The sequence below is a fragment of the Gouania willdenowi genome, chromosome 8 (assembly GCF_900634775.1).
Source record: "Gouania willdenowi chromosome 8, fGouWil2.1, whole genome shotgun sequence".
In the NCBI taxonomy this organism is placed as follows: domain Eukaryota; kingdom Metazoa; phylum Chordata; class Actinopteri; order Blenniiformes; family Gobiesocidae; genus Gouania; species Gouania willdenowi.
In genome coordinates this window covers 3,680,305-3,701,235 of record NC_041051.1, presented here as the reverse complement: position 1 = coordinate 3,701,235, position 20,931 = coordinate 3,680,305, and the positions used below count along the sequence as shown (strand labels likewise).

The 20,931-nt window shown below is 40.0% G+C and overlaps 1 protein-coding gene and 1 long non-coding RNA gene across 2 annotated transcripts; both read right to left on the bottom strand.

Annotated features, from left to right (window-relative positions):
* Positions 1-696: 696 nt before the first annotated feature.
* On the bottom strand, positions 697-1,465 carry LOC114467830 (uncharacterized). The gene is made up of 4 exons (XR_003674576.1): positions 1,392-1,465; positions 1,157-1,274; positions 898-1,034; positions 697-818 (listed from the first exon to the last, which is right to left on the bottom strand). It is a non-coding gene; the product is annotated as an uncharacterized LOC114467830 (long non-coding RNA).
* A 15,666-nt stretch (positions 1,466-17,131) lies between these two features.
* On the bottom strand, positions 17,132-17,964 carry foxd7 (forkhead box D7). Its single transcript, XM_028454846.1, has one exon. The coding sequence runs from the start codon at positions 17,843-17,845 to the stop codon at positions 17,132-17,134; it is 714 nt and encodes a 237-aa protein (XP_028310647.1). The 5' UTR covers positions 17,846-17,964.
* Positions 17,965-20,931: the final 2,967 nt, after the last annotated feature.

Sequence of the window (20,931 nt, the reverse complement as noted above, 5' to 3'; positions counted from 1 at the left end):
TTTGACCCAGAGACTTTCTTCTCCTCAGACACCTCAATAGTGGCATAGTTAAAGGGGGCAAGTACTTTCCGACAGTCTGCAATTATATTATATTGTTATGCTGAGAGTGGTACAATGTCTGTATGGAGCCCAGCCAAAGCTGCTCCAACGGGCTCTCTCAAATTAAACAGACGCTGAAGCATTAGGTATGTGTTGTTCCATCGCGTATCCACCTCCTGAATAAGTTTAAGTACGGAGAGACCCATTTGCAATTGAATCTGTGTTAGTCTCTCCTATAAAACAGTAAATAAAATAAAACAATGCAGGAGCAGAAATAATAATTGACAAATTACAAGTAAGGACCTTACCTTTGCAGTGGAGCTGCTCTTAAAATATCCAACCATCTTACGACAGTTCGTCCTGATGTCACACAATTCAGGACTTCGGTCGAGAGCTTTCTTTATAATTAAGTTTAGAGTGTGTGCCACACAAATTGTGTGACGCAAATGTAGCTCTCGAGCACAAGCACCCATATTGGCAGCACCATCAGTCACCAGACATGTCACCTTTTCAGCTAAACCCCACTCAGATATGAGAGAGGTCTTCACTCTCGCTATATTTGCTGCTGTATGTGCCTCAGGGAAATGCTGCACCCCAAGGACAACAGTCTGCAGAGAAGTTGTCTCATCAATAAAATGACAAGTCACAGCGAGATAGGCATCCGTGTTGATTGAGGTCCACATGTCTGCTGTTAAACTAACAGCAGATGCAGTAGACACGACCACTTTGGCCTTGTCTTTGGCTTCCCTATACCTCTTCTCCACCATGGCTTTCAAAGTCTAAAAAAAGTAAAGTATTGAAATAGCTGATCTGAGAAAAATAACTTGTTAACATTGTTTCATTTGTTCACATAAATACCTGCCGCGTGGGAAGAACATAAGATGGAGCCAAAGCTTTTACAAGCTTTCGGAAGCCACTTCCCTCCACAATGGAAAAGGGCTGGGAATCCTCAATCACCATATCCACCAACACCTCAGTCAAGTCAACCGTCTCAGCTGAATGAAAATGCATATGTTATAGTTAGACATTTTAATGGACAATTAAATTCAAATAACCATATAAAGTGTAATTGTAGGACAATCATCATCAATTATTATCATGAAATAAAATGGCCTACCCGAGACAGGTTCACCCTGGTTGGAATCCACACTGCCATGCAAGGCTCGGTAGTGCCTTAGCATAGCTGAGGTGTTATTATTATAACCCAGTTGTTTAGAGCACAACAGACACTTCACCTACAATTAAAAAAACTATTATTCAAACCTATTTAGAAAAGACAAATGTGAGCAAGAGAAATTATGTGTTGTCATATTTGTGTAATCTATTATTACATAATTATTGCTATGCCTTACCTTATTAGGTGAGATCTGCTCAAAGTGCTCCCAAACTGGAGAAAATCTTCTCTTTCTTGCTGGTTCCATCGCAAAAGAAGAAGCGTGAATAGGATGCCAAAAGAAGCGCAATAACCCAAAAACACAAAAAGTGAGGGGGAATCCATTGCGTTGACTCATCTGTTTTATTTTGAATTGCGCTCCAAACCAGCGAATCATTTCCTGAATCAGTCACGTGGTACGGCCGCTTCGCAAGGCTTCGAACGTCACCACATACGTCACCAACACGCGCCTCGACCCACGCTTCAAAAAAAAACTCCCTTAGATTACTCGGTACACGCTTTGAAGACTCGGCACGCTCAGCACATCACTACTGTCTAGGAACACTAGGTAAGTGGTGAGTGCCACCCCTTGTATGTTTTGGCCTCTTCTTTAGTTAGTTAGTCAGGATTTTTGTTCTTTGTTCTTTTTCATATTGCAGCAGTAGAGTTTGATAGGGCCTGGTTTGTTTTGTTTGTTTCATTTATTTGGCACAAACCTCCCAGCCCTCACCGTGTGTGTGTGCGTGTGTGCGTGCGTGCGTGTGCGTGTGCGTGTCCCAGCCACAATTCGGCTGTTTTTTTTTTTTTCACAAAATCATTGTTTACTTTCAAACCGAGTGGTCAGAGCTTAACTTCCATGCACGGCACCTCAGAGAATCCGCAGTTTTCCAGATGGAGTATTGAACGGGTTGAAGTCAATACCGACTCTAGTGAAACAGCGCTTTAGTGAGCACTTATGTGGTTTAAACAATGGGAAAGTTGTCTGCAAAAGACTCACCAGTGGCTGATGGTTTCAAATGATCTATTCAGAGAGCTCCCGTTTTTGAGACGCGACGATAGCATGGAACAGCGATGAAGACAGAGGAAGTGGAGTCCGTGACCCGCAATTAAAAGGAAGTTTGGGATCACAGGGATGATTTTAAATAACCATGAAATATTAAATAACCATAAAAAATTAACTTAAATAACTTTTAGAAGTGCAAAAACTCTTTAATATTGACCTTTTTTAAACCCAAACAAACTGCGACAGTGACGTCATGAACCCGGAAATAGCGCGCTCAATAACAAGAGGCCCGTAATCTTAAAATGAACATTTTGCAACACTAAATTACTCCAAAATAACAGATGCACACACTTGGGGTATTTGCAAGCCGTTGACAAAGTTTCAGGTCAAACACATACCGCAGGGAGATATTTGCTCCACACTCACACATGTACGCACGCACGAACACACAACATTCTTGCTTTTATAGGTAGATGTTACTGATGACACGTGCTTGCTCACATTTAATGCATGGATGTGCATGTGTTTGCTTCACATAAGAAAGTGGTTTATAGATTTTATTTATTTGGAACGGGGTTAGCTAACAATTTCATAGATTTTCGGTTACAGTTTGAAACCAAATGCCTCATACGCACTACATAAAATGAATAATTAGCACACACGTTTGACCCCTCATAATGATTAAACCACATATAAAATAATTAGATAAAAGAACTGATCTATCAGTAATCTTGTATTTAATTAGTATTGCTTTAATCAGGAGAAATTAAAAGAAGTAAATATTTAATGTAATCCTAAAAACAGTTATTGGCCATGTGAGAATAGTTTTTAATGTTGGAAGTATAGTTGATAATGTGAACACTGATATTTCTGGAAGCTAAAGTTAATATTATTGTGTTATAGAAGATGTGACCATTCCTCGACTCTCTGAGGATTTTGGTTCTAAACCTTTTCAAAATGTGAACAATCAGGAAAGTCTATGTAACTCTTTCACTAGGAGCATGCTGTTGGAGCATGTGCTCTGTAAATGGTCAATTAGTTTTGCTTTCTATAATACATTCTATCTTTTGCATTGAAATCTCCATATTTTTATTGATATTAACTGAGGATCAATCGGCGCCGATTTCCTTAATTTTGGGGGTCAGTGTTTGACCGATACTTGCATATGAAACCGATCTTATCCACCTCCACAAACGTCTGACCATTCTGCTGTGAGATGATTGACAGGTCCACCTGGTCACGTGTGCATCAACGCTCAATGGATCAAATAATCTCTCTGCCAATCGCAAAATTCAATTGTAATTGCTGGCGTTCAACTCAATATGCATAACTAAAATATTTATTAAAATGTTAAAAGTTGGACTAGGATCCAACAGCACGACTTAATACCCCAATACAGAAAAAGGTGGGTTTGGGGTTTAGTTCCTCCTTTAGTTACCTGATTCCTTATAATCAGATTATAGCGTTACCCTTATAATCCCAATTTTAAATTCCTAAAATCTAAAGTTAATCTGGGACTCATTTCAGTTTAACTCTGACTTGAATACAGAGGCTAAAATAACTCCTACTAGTTCATTGATGTGCTAGAGCTTGTTGTTCAGTGATATTTAGAACAAAAATGTGTCATGTGCTGTCATGAGGCAGCATAAATCTGCAGGAAATGTAGGATGAGACAAACAGAACAAGAATGAATGAAATAATTTTGCCATGAGTTCTTTCCCAGGCTTCAGAGGTATTACTTTAAACTAGAATTCAAGATCATTTCAGGTAGAGCTTGAGTCATTTTGTGGCTGCAGCTTCCTGACCGTTGTTTTTCCTTTCCAACTGAGTGAATTTACATCCTCATGCTCCTGCAGTGTTTCACTGAACGCCTTTAACTCAGCAACAGCTTTTTTAAATTTGGGGCTTGTGACACTCAGCCAAAAGCCACAAATTACCCCCCTCTAGCAACAGCGAATCAGGAACAATTTTGTGTTGGCTATAAAAAAAGAGTGAGAGCGAGAGAAGTGAGGAGAAAATATAGCTTACACCAGGGACCACCAACAAAGGCAACATGGGCTGAACAGCTCGTTGGCCACAGTTTGGGTGGCAGCAATCACTCCCATCATATCACATCTACGTAGTATGGCACAACATCCATTAGCTAACTCCCAGGCCTGAATTAGTGGATTTATGTCACTGTTCCAAGATGTTTGTAGGCCTGTGATTGGAGTGCAGAGACCTGCAGCGGTGAGAAATTCAGCACTATTTACACTAGTCACAGTCAGGAGAGAAAAGGGATTTGGATGAGGTAACAATTTGCCACCTGGAATTTTCATTCTGTCTTTTGTGAAGGGTGGGATTTTTGATTTCCACCCCACACCATGAAGTGGGTCTTTAACTCAAAGCGTTTCTTACAAAGCATGAGGTTTTGGCATTCCCTCCTAATATGCTTCCTTTGAGCCAATCCATGTTTTTCCTATTCTGGCACCCCTCCTGACTTCCCTTTTAAAATTCATTTCATGGTTGCAATATGCCACTGCAAAGAGTCAAGGACAAAGCAAAGTGATGTGGAAGAATTCCAGCTAATCACAGCCTGATATTTCAGGCTGGTGCTTTTTTCTATCGCTGAGATCATCTCTGAGGTTACCAATCACCAGATTTGGGTTAAAAGCTGACCTTGTCCCATAAACTCCTCCACTGGACTTACCTTACATTAGTATACCATAGTATACCAACACCCCCATGGCCTTAATTTGCTGACACATCTTTGCCTTGATATTATTTGTTCTTCCTGCTTTTCTTTGCAATATACAAAAGAGCTATAAATGTTTGTTTTGCAGATTAATGGCTCACATTTAGAATAATAATTGGTTTAGGGGCTACGCTGAGTCACATCACTCTCTGACTATCTTTGATCTGAAGTCTGCAAAAGGTGATCACTTGTCTCTGCAGTTAGCTTTTATACCAGTGACGTGCAGTCAAGGTAGGCAAGGTAGGCAGTGCCTACCCAAGGGTGAATTGATATTTTGATTATTTGTATTTTTTTGCATAATTTTAATATAATTATAAATTATTTATTTTTCCATTTCCAATAGCCTACAGTACTTATAAGTTTAAAAGTGTCAGTATTTTGTGCGTTTCATAGCCCAAATTACTAAACAGCGCTATTTCCTGGAACGGCTGCAGTCTCACTCCGCTGTAAGGCAAAGGGAGGCCACACCTCCTCCCAAATACACATTACTGCTCTGCCTCTGTTCTCATAGCGTGTTTTAATGTGTTTGCTCATGCGCAGTCAGGTCCCCAAGATGACAACCATTTACGTCTAAGGGCAGCTCTCTACGCTGCCTTTGGACGTAACCGTGCTATGCTAAATGCTATACGTAAGTTCACAGAGCAATTGATCCCATGTGACCACTGCTGCTATATATACAGTATATATATATATATGTGTATGTATATGTGTGTATATATGTATATGTGTATATATATATGTGTATGTATATGTGTATATATATATGTGTATGTATATGTGTGTATATATATATGTGTATGTGTCATGTTCTGTTGGTTAAGTTTAGTTATTCTGTGTCTTTGTTTATTTTGAGTCTAGTCTTGTGTTAACTCTTGTCTGTGTTTCAGGGATTCCTGTTTGTGGCTCCACCCCTCAGTGATGTCTGTGTGCTTGGTTGGTGATTGATTAGCTCCCTCATGTTTTCACTCAGGTGTGGGCCATTCCCAATCAAGCTTCCCTCACTATTTAACTGAGTGCTTGGTCACAGTGTGGTTGCTGGTTCTTTGTGTGATGTTGTCAGGTTCGTTGGCTCCCTTCGTGTGCAGTTGTGTCTAGTCTTGATCCCTGTTCCTGCTCCCCTGTTTTTTGAGTTTGGATTTTGAATAAGTTTGTTTGAGGAATAAACATGGACTGGTTCCACCAACGTTATTCCTCTATCCTGCCTCCGTCTCTCCTTGCATTTGGGTCCACACCAACACCGGACCGTGACAGTATGTATGTGTGTATATATATATATATATATATGGTTATGTATGTGTGTGTATATATATGTGTGTGTGTATATATATATGTGTGTGTGTAAAGCATAAAGGTGCATTTACACCGAATGCAACTTCAATGACTATAGTCGTTTCTTTAATGGTGTTCATGATGTTGATTTTGTTAGATGGCTAAATGCTTGTTCATGTGGATCTTGTTGGGTTTTTTCATTGTTATTATGAATTTTATATTTTGATAAGCGCATTGAGATGACTTTGTTGTAAATTGCTTGATACAAATAACGTTGAATTGAAATAAATTAACACTTGCCAGCAGAAACATATGAAAGTGTCATTGGTGGTCTCGATTTGCAACGTGCCTACCCAACCCTAGTGGTCACGGCACGTCACTCTTTTCTACCTACACCTCCATATGCCACACTAAAGAAAAAACAGCAGGCAGGCTTTCTCTCCAATTAGAGCTGCAATGGTAGAGCGAGGGTGTGAAACTGCCAGCTGGAGGGCTGGAAATAGAGAGCAACAAGTGCACCCAGTGAAACAGGCTCTCTGAGGAACACATGTGGTCAAATGAAGGATTTATCGGCTATATAAACCTAAACGCAAACCGGATTTTCCTAAGATGCTTAATGGAGCAATGCATTTCACTTTGGTTTTGGCTGACAGAGAAAAGCTGGACTATTTGCATTATGCAACCTCCTTCAAAGAAGTTTTGATGTCTTGAACTAAGGCAAATTATCAATAAACCAATCATTAGTGCTGTCAAGAGAAAAAATGGTGGGATTAATTAATTATGCTCTGTGAATAATTAATCTAATTAATTTATTTTTTAATCACACCTAAAAAATGCTGAGAAATGCCCTCAACTTGAGGTATTTTTTTTTAAATTACATTATTGTGGCAGATCAAAAGTTTGATATATAACAAAGTGTTTTTATAAAGTAATTCATTTTTTTGTTTTTAACAGACTTGAACAAATGCAGATGTAACATTTACATTCCTCTGTTTTTTAAACTAGTCCCAAAGGCCACGTGTCATATTGATGTGAACTTTTGTCATTCTCCAAATAATAGAAATTACAAATGAAATAAATCATCAAAAAACTGCAAAAAAAAAAAAGATTAACAGCGTTATTTTTTTAGCACATTATTTTTTCCTGTAATTAATTAATCACAATTAACGCGTTAAAGTGACAGTCCGACTAATCATTAACACCTAAAAACAGTTATTGGCCATGTGAGAATAGTTTTTAATGTTGGAAGTATAGTTGATAATGTGAACACTGATATTTCTGGAAGCTAAAGTTAATATTATTGTGTTATAGAAGATGTGACCATTCCTCGACTCTCTGAGGATTTTGGTTCTAAACCTTTTCAAAATGTGAACAATCAGGAAAGTCTATGTAACTCTTCCACTGGGAGCATGCTGTTGGAGCATGTGCTCTGTAAATGGTCAATTAGTTTTGCTTTCTATAATACATTCTATCTTTTGCATTGACGAAAACGAAAAAAGGATCGATCGGCACCAATTTCCTTAATTTTGGGGGTCAGTGATCGGCATATGAAACCGATCTTATCCACCTCCACAAAGGTCTGAATGTACTGTAGTTACTGACCGTTCTGCTGTGAGATGATTGACAGGTCCACCTGGTCACGTGTACATCAACAGTCACCCTAGCATGTCGACAGTTTGGCAGTATTACACGGTAAAATAAAAAGTGAATTTTTGGTAAAGTGCCTAAAACAGGCCTGCAGTGTAACCTGTAGCACACGTTTTATGTATTGTTCCTTAAAGGTGTATGCTGTCAGTGAAACAAACGTTTCTAGTTTCTATTGTAGAATTAACACTCTGAATTATTCTGCAAACTCTTTATCATGTTGACAAAGCTGAAAGTGATGTAACATCAGTAACTATTTCTTGTGCAAAATAAGAAAATGACTTAAACTTACAGTATGTCACTATTTTACATAGTGCTAATCTCGTAGCGCTCATCACATGATAAATAACGCTGTGCTTCGACTGGTTGTGGTTAGTGTACAGGAAGAGAAGGAACATACTAGATGAACCACAAAGTAGTGCTTCTAAAAATATGCTCTTATTTGCTTTCTATTCTTCACCTGCTGTTTTTTTTTAGGATTTTTTAAGATGTTGCCAAAAAGCAGCTCCTTCAGAGGCTTTTCCCACAGATATGAGTAGAATTACTGTAATCACACCATTGGTTCTCAGCCCGGGTTTGATGTAACCCTCGGGGGGTCTTAGGGGTTTTTAGGAGGGGTCAAAACACACAAGGTAAAAATAAATGTAAAATAAATTACATTAATGGAAGATAAATTATATAGCAATATTTAATTTTAATTTCAATATACTAATTTGTAAAAATGAAAACTAAAAGCGTAAATATTCATTGCTATATTTTTGTGTAAAATTCATGTTGAGTTGTTTGTGTTGTTTTGTTTTATGAGCACAGCAATTTTCTGTGCAACTGATGCATAGTTCATTTTGTATATATATATATATATATATATATATATATATATATAAATAGTGCATATATACTGTATATACACAGTATACATACCTATGCTCTGATGAAATCATATTGTATTTTTCCAACTACAAAGGGTTCAGTACCTCCCACTAAGGTTAAGTACCACTGATTTGTTCCTTGTATATTGACAGAGGTACAGTCAGTTGCACTGGTGAGCTCAGTGGGAACCCCAGATATTTCTACAAATTTATAAAACTGTTTCATAATCCTGCCAAATTTTCCTATTCTGTTTTGGATTTTCAAAGAATAAAAGGGTGCCTCATCAATTCAAATACAGGAAAATTTTTGAAAGGGATTGATGGTATTCCTATATTGGCTACTATATGATAGTATTTTGTTTATTTTTGTAATGGGCATATTGCTACTCATGCAAATCTTACTGTAAAGGCATACATCATCACAGCCTGTATTTTTCTTATATTTAGTTAATTCTCGTTTAACTTTGGTCATTTCAAACATGTTAATTTACATCTCCTTATAGCACCACCGTTAGCTACTTTGAGTGTGTGTGTTTTTTTTTTTTTTAATTGTTCCCAAGGGTTAGGGTTAGTGTTTCCAAATAAGTCATATAAGTCACTGTCATGTGCTGCCACTAATGTTTGTATTATCATCATTTATCCGAGCCTGGATAAAGGGGCACAGTGGTGGGGCAGCATGTTTTAGTGATTTAGTAATTCCACCTCAGCAGAGAAGTGTGAGATTTAAAGGAGACATATCATGCATTTAAGTCATTCCTTTTTACATATAAATCATACAGTTGTGGTCTATATAAAGCGGAACTGCAATGCTTGGGTCTGAATTCCTCATTATTATAGCTCCACCCCTTTTTTTACCCCTTTTCTGATGTGCAAATGCAAATGAGACACTTCATACCCCGCCCCCTCTCCAGGTTGCAGAGGTGACACTCGGTTCAACTCCACCCTGTTCGGCCATTTTTGTAGTTTGATAGAAGAGATACGATTATTTAGCGGCGCAGAAAATGTTTATTCACATGTTATTTACAAAATGTCAACAACAGAAGACTTGTCCATCCAGCTTTACATGTTCGAGCCAGAGTCGGACCCGGCGGAGCGAGATGAAAATGAAGATGATGAACCTGCAGAACCCTAACAAGTGAGCTAACGCTAGCGCCAAGCTAACGTCACGAAATGCATTTGAATAGACTTTTTGGTGACAAAAATGGCAAAATGAAATGACAAATGAAAACTTTAGACTTAAATTAAATCGAGTAGGCCATATCATCAAGGATCTAAAACGAGCACACAGCATTAGCAGTTGCACCATCTTCATATGTTAGCGCTAACAAAACAATGACAGGGACGTCTTATCATCACACTTTTTTGCGTTATTTACAGTTTACCGAAGTGCTCTGTTCGTCGTCTCCAAAGATAGAAGGAATTGAACCCTCAATCGGACAAAGTCCTTCGGCAAATCCTTCTTTATACTGGTGGAGGTTGATGAAGCAGTCATCCTTGAAGTGCTTCGCGCACACAAAAATGACCTTACCCACAGATGTGGGTACATTTCCATAAAACTCAACCAGGCACTTTGAAAAGGTTCTGATGCTGGGAGACGTTGTAATGAAGCGTGTGGGTTACTACATCCAACAACCAAACATTTTGACTTATCCTCTCATAACTTCGGCATCCTTGAGCTTGGTTTACAAAATAAATGCGAGAAATGAAAATGGCGGATTGCTCGAAGTGTTGGGCCTGGAGTCGATGTCCTAATTTGGCAGTTCCGCTGAAAAATACTGTGATGTCATTGTTCAAAAAATGTAATAGAGAATAGAAAAATCGAAACAATATGACCAAAAATATGACCAAAACAGAATATAAAGATATCAACGGAGCACCTGAAGAGACTAATTTGAACTTTTCTGTACTTCTAAACACTCTAGATATACAACAAAATGCATTTAAGGGCTAAAAAAGTGGATTTAGCATGATATGTCCCCTTTAACAGCTAGAACTGAAACAGCTCAACACTTAAATCTATAATGAGTAATATGAGTGAGATGTCTCACTATGGGATGTCGCCTCTACTACATTTCTCAAAATACCAATTTCACTTTGCCAATCCTGATTGGCCGCTGAAGCGCATCAGTTTGATGGGAGAACCTCCCACCTTCTATAAACGGAGGGGACCAACAGATGTGCGTCATTCTTCATAAGCAAACCTCTTCTCCTTGTTCAAGAAAGAAGGGAAGTCTGGTGAGACATCTCACTCATATTACTCATAGAACCGGGGTTACGAAAGTAACCTATAGTTCTATTTTGTGACATAATAATGCATCAATTTTATAGAGGGCTTTTTTGGACACTCAAAGACAGAATTAAGGGATTATTCTTTCACTCCACACTTTGTGGTGGTGAACTACTATTGTAGCCACAGCTGCCATGGGGCAGACTGACGGAAGCGAGGCTGCCAAAGTGCCCCATCGGCCCCTTCAACCACCACCAACACTCACTCACACACTACATTCATACTAGACAATGTGGGTGAGGTGTCTTGCCCAAGGGCACAATGACAGATACCACTGGGGTGACTGCCAGTGAGATGTCTCACTATGGGATATGGAAAGTCCCGCAGTGCAGACATGCTTACCGAGCATCACCAGCCCAGGGGGCAGGAGTCTGCTTACATCAGGACAGAAAGACCGCCCGTGCTACGCATGGGGCGAATACGTCCAGCATGTAAAAGCGGACAAACGTGAGGCGCAAGGCCCAGCTCGCCGCTGCACAGATGTCCTGGACAGACACTCCCCTAAACAAAGCCCAGGATGTGGCAAGTCCCAGAGTCAAGTGTGCACGCAGACCCGCAGGTGGCTGCAGACCCTGACATGATAAGCCGAAGCAATATCCTCCACCACCCAGTGTGATAGGCGTTACATAAAGACAGGCTTCTCCATGCGGGGATTTGGCCCAGGAGACAAATCAGCTGATCGCTCCTCCTGAGGCCTCTTGTCCTGTCCATGCAATTGTGGATCGCACAAACAGGACACAATAAAAATGAGGTCGCTGCTCACTCTGTGAAGCAGAAATGGCCAGCAGGTTGATGGGAGAACATGAACCCACAACCTTCGGCACAAAGGCCGGGTTGGGTCTCAGAATGATTCTCGGATCACCTGGGGAAAGCTGAGCGCACAATTGGTGAACCGAGAGCGCATGAATGTCACTGACTCTTCTGGCAGAAGCCAGAGCCAGCAACAAAACAGCTTTAAGGGGGGCAAACTTTACTTCCGTCTCACCAATCAGTTCAAACGAGGGTCCCTTAAAACCCTCCAGAACCACTGCCAGATCCCATGGTGGAACCACCAATCTGGACACGGGGAGGAGCCTGTGTGCACCCTTCATATCAGCGGATGCTGACTCGCTGGTTTGTCCGCAAAGCCCTCGTGACAGGCGGCAATCGCTGCCAAATACACTTTCACAGCCTGTCAACCAGGCCCTGCAGTAATGACAGAATCACACCCACCGGGCACTGAAAAGGAATATGCCTTTTTGGAGACACCAGTCCTCAAACACCTTCCACTTGGAGATCTAGTGGAGGGGGCACGAGCGCTCTGTATGGTAGAGATCACACTCTGTGATAACCCTACGGCGGATTGTGCCACTCAGGGGCAAGGCCCACAGCTCCAGCTGGTAAATCTCCGCCAACCAGTGCATAGCCGGTAGGTGGGGATCCACCAGGATCAGATAAAGGCCATATTCCCTCACCCTGTGCAGTCCGCTGGAAAGCACATCCCCGGGATGTGCGTCACTCTCAGAGAGAGGAGACGCCCCACACTCCATTGGAGTGTGGGGACTTCCTCGGCCAGGCAGGTTGGCCTCGCTGAGGTTGCGGAGGCTGGGCGGAGGATCTTGGTGCACTGAACAGCAGACCCTGGAGAGGAAGGTATTCTAAACAATTTATTAGGAACTGTTTTTTCCATTTGAGAAGCATCTCTAAGCTGAGACACATGGTCTCTCGTCATGAGCTTGAGATGATTGTGCATGCGTTTTTTCCCTCACGATTAGACTACTGTAACAGCCTGTTTACATGCCTTAGTAAAAAGGACTTGGCTCGCCTACAAGTAGTCCAAAACTCTGCTGCACGGCTCCTGACCCGCACCCACAAGACAGCCCATATTACTCCTATTTTAAAATCTCTACGTTGGCTCCCTGTGATATACAGAATTAATTCTGTATATGACCTTCAGGGCTCTCCATGGTCAGGTGCCTGGATACATTAAAGGCCTGATCCAGCCCTATGTCTCCAATAGGAGCTTGAGGTCCTCTTCTCAGAACCTGCTGATGGTCCTCTGCACTTGCTTTAAAACTCGAGGAGATCGATCGTTTAAAGTGGTAGCTCCTCGCCTTTGGAATGAACTTCCACACACTCTGCGCATGCTCGACTCTGTGGATGATTTAAAAAATCAACTAAAGACATACTTTTTTAGGGAGGCTTTCTAGCCACACTTTTGTATCTGCCCAATGTAGGCTTTGTATGTACCCTTTTATTTCTTGCATTCTACCGACACGGCACTGTACTGACATATGTACTCCAATTGTTATTGTTTTAAACATTAAAATGTGAAGCACTTTGTGACCCTGGTCTGTGAAAAGCTCTATATAAATAAACTTTACTTACTTACTTACTTAAGGTCGTTTTCTGACGTACAGGTGGAGACGTGAGCAGAGGCTTCCTAGAGAGGCATAGGCGCAGAGCCTCATCGTCCCTTTTCTTTGCTTCACAGCACCTGCGGCATCCTGAGCAGTCCGGGGGCCTCCATGGCCTCGCAGTCGTGAACGGAGGAGCCTGCAACCGGAGCCCTCCCAGTAAATGGGCGGGTCTGCCAAGGATGGGCCCCTTCTTCGAGCAGCTCGGGGACGAAGGGGAGAGTTTATCTCAGAGCGCCTCTGGAGAGAGGAAGCTTTTTTCCCTCGTAGCGGGACCTGGTGGTTTCCACAGGCTATGAGATGGCCAGCCATGTAGCAGCGCGTTTGCACACTTCCACCGTATCCAGGCTCGGAGGATGAGAGACAGGTGTGGAGCCCTCCATGTCCTCCTGAGAGGCAGTGAAGGAGGCAGACCGGAGTAACGAACACTTTGTCCCCTTCGTCCACCATGGAGAGGAATGGATCGGAGACGTCCCCATCATATTCTTCACAGTTGATAACAAGGACATCCTCGTCAGGTGGGGAGATATCTTCTAGGTTCAGCTGAGAGCCCCAGCTGAAGCTGTGAACAGCAGCAGTTTCCATGGGAACAGTCTTCACTGCATCCACCGCGGTCATGCCGTGTGTGGAGGAAGAGGGGCCTTGCTCGGTCCTCAGAAGCCAAGCCAGCCCAGAGGGCTTTGAATAAGGTTTGATTAAGGTTTGGATATTTTTTGGATAAGCTTTAGAAAGGCTTTGGAAACGATTTGGATAAGATTTGGATACGGTTTAGATAAGATTTAGATAATATTTGGATAAGGTTTGGATGAGGTTTGGTAAAGCTTTGGATAAGATTTAGAAAAATTTGAACAAGGTTTGGATAAGGTTTGGTAAAGCTTTAGATAAGCTTAGGATCAGGTTTGGATAAGAATTTTATATAGTTTGGAAAAGGTTTGGATACGGTCTGGATAAGCTTTGGATATGGTTTGGATAAGATTTGGGTAAGATTTGGATAACCTTAGGATACGGTTTGGATAAGCTTTGGATAAGCTTTGGATAAGAATTGGATAAGCTTTTGATAAGATTGAGATAACCTTTGTGTGAGGTTTGGATAAGCCTTGGATACAGTTTGGATAAGCTTTGGAGGAGGTTTGGATGATGTTTGGATAAGCCTTGGATACGGTTTGGATAAGCTTTGGATGAGCTTTTGATAAGATTGGGATAACCTTTGGGGGAGGTTTGGATAAGGTTTGGATAAGCTTTGGATGATGTTTGGATAAGCCTTGGATACGGTTTGGACAAGGTTTGGATAAGCTTTGGAGGAGGTTTGGATGATGTTTGGATGAGGTTTTGATATGGTTTGGATAAGCTTTGGAGGAGGTTTGGATAAGCTTTGGAGGAGGTTTGGATAAGGTTTGAATAAGCTTTGGATAAGATTTAATAAGGTTTGGATAAGCTTTGGAGGAGGTTTTGATAAGGTTTGGATAAGGTTTTAATAAGGTTTGGATAAGCTTTGGATGAGGTTTGGATAAGCTTTGGAGGAGGTTTGGATAAGGTTTGAATAAGCTTTGGATAAGATTTAATAAGGTTTGGATAAGCTTTGGAGGAGGTTTTGATAAGGTTTGGATAAGGTTTTAATAAGGTTTGGATAAGCTTTGGATGAGGTTTGGATACGAATTGGATAAGATTTTATTCAAAGTCGGTTAATCAACGATGTTTTAAAAATAATATAAAGAAGTACTTTTTAAAAGTACTTGTGAATGATTAATAAAATAAAATGTATTTTATGTGTTGACACTTCCAAACATTAAAAAGGAATATAGAGTTTAAAGCAGGGTTGTTGAGGTAATCATTGTAATTGTGTAATTGATAATAATTAATTGCAATTATGGCATAATTATAATTGAAATTGTAATTTTAAAAATTGGTTGCTGTTGTAATTGTAATTAAATTCAGATAATTTACTTTGTAAATGTCATTGTCATGAAAACTCTAAACATTTTTAATTATAATTTAATGTAAAACGGGTGAACCATGTTACAGTTCTATGTGTACAGTTCTACACATATGTAGTTAATAAGTACATAAATATGTTCCATATCAAGCTTTACAACACCATTTAAAGACAATGGAAATTTAACCATAACTTTTACCAAAGGAAGAATATTCTGTATTTTCTTCCTGAGGGAGTGATTAAGTTTTTAAATCCCATCTCATTTGAACCAAAAATAAAATGCATTTCCAGATTGTAATAATAACCCAATTCAATTATGATTACAGTGACAAGCATTTAGTCCAATTACAATTATTTTTTTATCCTCAGAAAGTCAATTACAATTGTTTTCAATTTCTAAAGTCCAATTACAATTAATCACAAATTCTGACCCTGAACTAAATTACCTAATAAAAATGAACTTTCCTCTTGTGTTAGCTTTCTGTTAGCACTAAAAACTAATATCAATCATCTAATTTATTTCCTATATATTGATTACCTTGTGAGGCTTTGTTATCATTATCTACAATGATAATACAGGTTTTAATATTTATGGTGTGAGAGTCTGAGCCTTTCTTGTGTCAGTATACCCCTAGATTTCAATTCATTTAAAATTATAAAATGTGGTGATAAATGCTTGATGTGAAACATATTTTAATAATTATTAACTACATATGTGTAGAACTGTACATATAGAACTGTAACATGCAGTTTAGAGTTAAATTATAATTGACAATTTTCGTACAAATTTCACAGCAATTACAATAACAAATAAAATTATCTGAACTCAATTACAATTCAAATATGATCACAACAGCAATATATTTTTTAAATTACAATTATAATTTTACGCCATAATTGGAATTAAATATCAATTACGCGATTACAATTATAATTGACTCCAACCTGCTTGTAGCTATAAGTCCAAGAATCTTTAATTATCAAGCCTAAACTATTCTAAAAATTGTTGCTTTAGTTCCTCAAAGTTTTAATTTAAAAATTATAAGCACAGAAATTCTGTAGCTTTTTTGTTGTTGTTGATAGAAGGACATCAAAGCCTGTGCTTTCGTTGCCAAAGGAGATATCTAGAGATGTTTTATTACTTTTTAGAGTTTTATTATTTTTCTGGCTGATACTTTACATGAAAATGTGCTGCACAGATTTTCTTGCGGGATTTCTTCCCGCTCCGTGTGTGGCCTTTTCGCATGAGGAAATAATAAGCTTACATATTTCACTGACATTTCTATTTCAACAGTAAAAACAAAACCCCACACTGGGGTGGTCAGGCTGTACTTGTTTCATTTCATTTTTGTGAAAAAAAATTATAAATATTAACAAAAAAGTGCCCCTGCTTCTATTTTAAGTCATTCATTGTGTTTTGATTTTTGGAAATTATTAAACAGGTTTCGACTTCTAAGGACTTTTTGTATATTTCATATTGAGAGAAAAAAAGATCCTCCATATTTTCTTTTTCTTTTCTGTAATCTAAATGTAAAGGTATATATGTCTATTTACAAAGGTAGTAAAATAAACGGTCCGTTCCAGAAGTGTACATGAATAAACAAGATAAATCAGGGTTTAAATTCCATCTTTATTCCCAGTATAAAACGAAAGAAAAGTCGTCATTTAAATATTAAGACAATAGATGATAAATCAAGAGCAATAGACAATAAGCTGTTTTTAAAACATTACCAAATGTTCAAATACGCAGTAAAACTTGTTAGCGCGTTCCTTACAGTACTTGTTTTTACCTGAGAAAACCAGTTCACCCCTCATTCACCGGCCCTGGTGCTGGGGGGGTGGGGGACACTTTGTGGAGGCCCTGCGGGCTCCGCAGTGCGGGCGGCGGGTGGAGGAGGACCTGGACCCGCGGGTACGGAACGCACACCGCCGAGGAGAACGCGTCCATTCTGGGCTGCGTGTGCAGGAAGAAGCTGGAGAGAGTCGGTAGGAGGCTGCTGACAGGAGGGCTGGAGGCCGGGCTGAGGTGATGGAGGCACGGGAAGAGCTGCAGTGCTGCGGCGGTGTGAGGGAAGCCGATCAGGTGCTGCCGCTTGAAGCGCTTCCTCCTCCGCAGAAAGCTCCCGTTCTCGAACATGTCAGATGAGTTGGGGTCCAGGGTCCAGTAGTTGCCCTTCCCGGGGTTCCCGGGCTCCCGGGACATCTTAACGAAGCAGTCGTTGAGCGACAGGTTGTGTCTGATGGAGTTGTGCCAGGCGGGGAACTTGTCCCGGTAGTACGGGAACCGGCGGCTGATGAAGTCGCAGATCTCGCTGAGGGTGAGCCGTTTGTGGGGGCTCTGCAGGATGGCCATGGTGATCAGAGCGATGTACGAGTACGGAGGCTTTACCGGGACCGGCACCGGGAACCTCTCAGACTTCACCGAACCAGCAGGCTGCCCGTGTTCACCCACGCCTTTACCGGACTCCCCGACCACGTCAATGAACGTGTCCTCCATCGGTTCCACATCCAGAATCATAGTGGAACCTAAACACCATCACATTTACACTTCTCCATCTTTTTACTCAAACACCAGCTTTACACACTGATGCTGCCCCAGTGCGTTGCTGTGCGTATGAAGCGTGTGCACGCTTGGGTGTCCCCCTGCCTTTCCTGAGCTCACGTGGACGCGCTGGGGATCGTGACCAATAAAAAGAGCGGAAAGGCAGAAGGCCTCAGAACGCCTCACCTGGAGCCACCGAGGCATGACGTCATCATACCGATAATAACCAATCATCAATAATAACCTCACAACATCCATTCAAGAACGCAACAGTTTGTTTAAATATTCATATTCTATACTAGAATTATTTCATTTAAAATATTCTTCTACTGTATTGCAGTTAACACGCGCACACACTCTAAGTTGTGTACATTTTGTTTCATCCATTTGTGATTTAATAAACAAATCAATTGGACTTGAAGAGCTTTTTTTGCGGTCAACGTTGATGGAAGAACGGCTTGGATTTCTGGGAAAATTAGTCATATTCTGACGGAAAAAGTCTGCTACACACACGTATATAAATTATATATATATATATTTTTTTCTGTTCTGTAATTTCTATCTGAAATGTAAAAACGGGCACAGACTATTATATTATTAACGCATCTGTTTTACTGCATCACTAGTGTTTATATTCTGAGCTGTAGTTTATCTACTATTAACTCCACATATTCATCTTTATCTATTTATTGTTGTAACAACCGAACATTAAGTCCATAAAAGAAAGGAACCAAAAACAGGGCCTGCTTATATTTTATTTAATAGATAATTATTATTTAGCCTTAAAAATTATAGTATTATATGATTACTTTTTTTGACTCAACAATCAGGAAAAAATAAAAAAAATTCTACATTGCAGAGGAAAATAGGTGGCCTAGTGGTCAGGAAAAGGCTTAACCGGATATGTTCTTATTATTAATGAGACTCTCCTGGTTAGATAAAGGTTAAAAGATATATTTATCCACTTCAACGTGCCAAAAACAATAACTAGGGTTTTTTTTTTTATTATTCCAAATATTTTTATGTTAACTTAAAATGTTTTTTTTTTTTTTTTTGTTCAGCCATTGCAATAATATGATGGAGCATTGTAGTCAGTAAAATGAAGGAAATAAAATCAGTTTTCCAAATTATTATTATTTTTTAAAAATTCGTTTTCCGAATTAATTTTTTTTTTTTTAATCCGTTTCCCGAATTAATTTAAGTTCTTTTCACTATGAGGATTATCTTGTAATTTTTTTCTAATACTGGTTCCGGGTCAGAGTTCATCGCAATGGCGTCATCCACAGTGGTGGATATTCATCCTTTTATTCATTTTTACTTTGAAATCGAGTTAAAATATAAAGATAATTAGGATTTGCAGTCGGCGCAACTTGATACTTTAGTTCAAGAGGACACAGTCGTCGTAAGGCATACTGGTTGAAATCATTAGCAACCAACTACAATACTACGACAACTTCATTGCTAATAATGATAATAATGCATAGGATTTTATTAAGTGCTTTTCATAGACAGTCAATGCGCTTTATGTTATTTTCATACATTTTGTTGTGTTACAGTAGAATAGCATGCTTCAGGATTGGAACCATTCCAGTTCTACACTCGTTTTCAATTGAACTAGACGATAAAATGTGAACATGTCTGTATTCATCAGAGAAGTTATACGTGGTCTAGCTTACTGCTTAACATGCTAGAATGTGAGCTAATGATGCTAATGATGGTGAACAGCTACAGGATGATAACCAGTGTTTATTACACACATACCGTGAGGAGGTTTTGTGTCCAGACACGTAATTATTCATTTATAGTTTTAATAGTCTTTGCATACATATAAGCCTTTTCACACTCTGGAACTGCACTTGCGCGACCTGCGGGTGACAAAGGTCAGAGGAATATAAACAAACAAGCTCGTCCACAGCGCTTGTAATGTTATTCCAGAGACCGTTAGTGTTTTAATAGTGTTCATATTAATAATAATACACATATTCAGACTGGAGGAGGGATCAGGGTTTTCTGCTGATGTCACTTTCAGCTGATCCGAGCACTTTTAAAAACCGATGGAGCAGCTCAGCAGCAGTATGGAAGCTAGGGCAGTTCTCTCGCTTCCACACAGGTGACCCCTGGAGAATGAAAACACAGACTACCTGGGTCTCCAGCGGGCAGATTAGGACTCTACCAGGGAATGATGCTCATATCTGAGCACTTTAGTAAAACCGATGTTGGAAAGTTTGGACACCCCTGAAACTGACCGAGTGCATGGATGTAATGCGTCTGTAAAAAAAGGAAAGAGCTGCCAGTGGAGGAGAGGTGACTTTGGTAGCGTGATCTACCAAGTGTTATGATTGAGGATCGCGCGTAAACACCGGTGTCACGGACTGAGTTTACCTCGTACTGAGATCAATTATGAGTATATATGCGCATGCAAGCCTAACTCTAACCCTAACCTAATCTAGTAAACTAATAAAACACGTGTTCTCTCACTTTGAAAACAAAAATAAACAAAACTGAATTATTATTATTATTTTTTTTTAGCAAAAAATAATTTTCTGATAGTGCGCATATGCATATATGCTCATAATCGATCACACTACGAGGTAAACTCAGTCCGTGACACCGGTGTTTAAGCGAGATCATGCTACCAAAGTCACCTCTCCTCCACTGGCAGCTCTTTCCTTTTTTTGCAGACGCATTACATCCGTGCACTCTGTCAGTTTCAGGGGTGTCCAAACTTTCCAACATCGGTTTTACCAGCGTGAGCTGGCAAATCCGGATCGATGACATCAAGGTCCAGATTTTCTCTACTTACCTGAGGACCATTGGCCCACCATACCTTCTGCTGATCCTGAGTCCGATTACAGTAAGCTGTGGTTGCCAATGTGATTATCCTCCCTGGTAACCAGCTCCCATGGAAAGAGCTCATAGAAGCCACAGCCAGGTCCCTTCACGGGGCGGCCGACCCGCAAACCACAAATCTGCATTGTAAAGCATCTGACTACCTCGCCGCTGTGACAGCTCTTCTCATCAAGGCCCAGTCAGAATCATTCCTCTACCACAAGCCATTTATA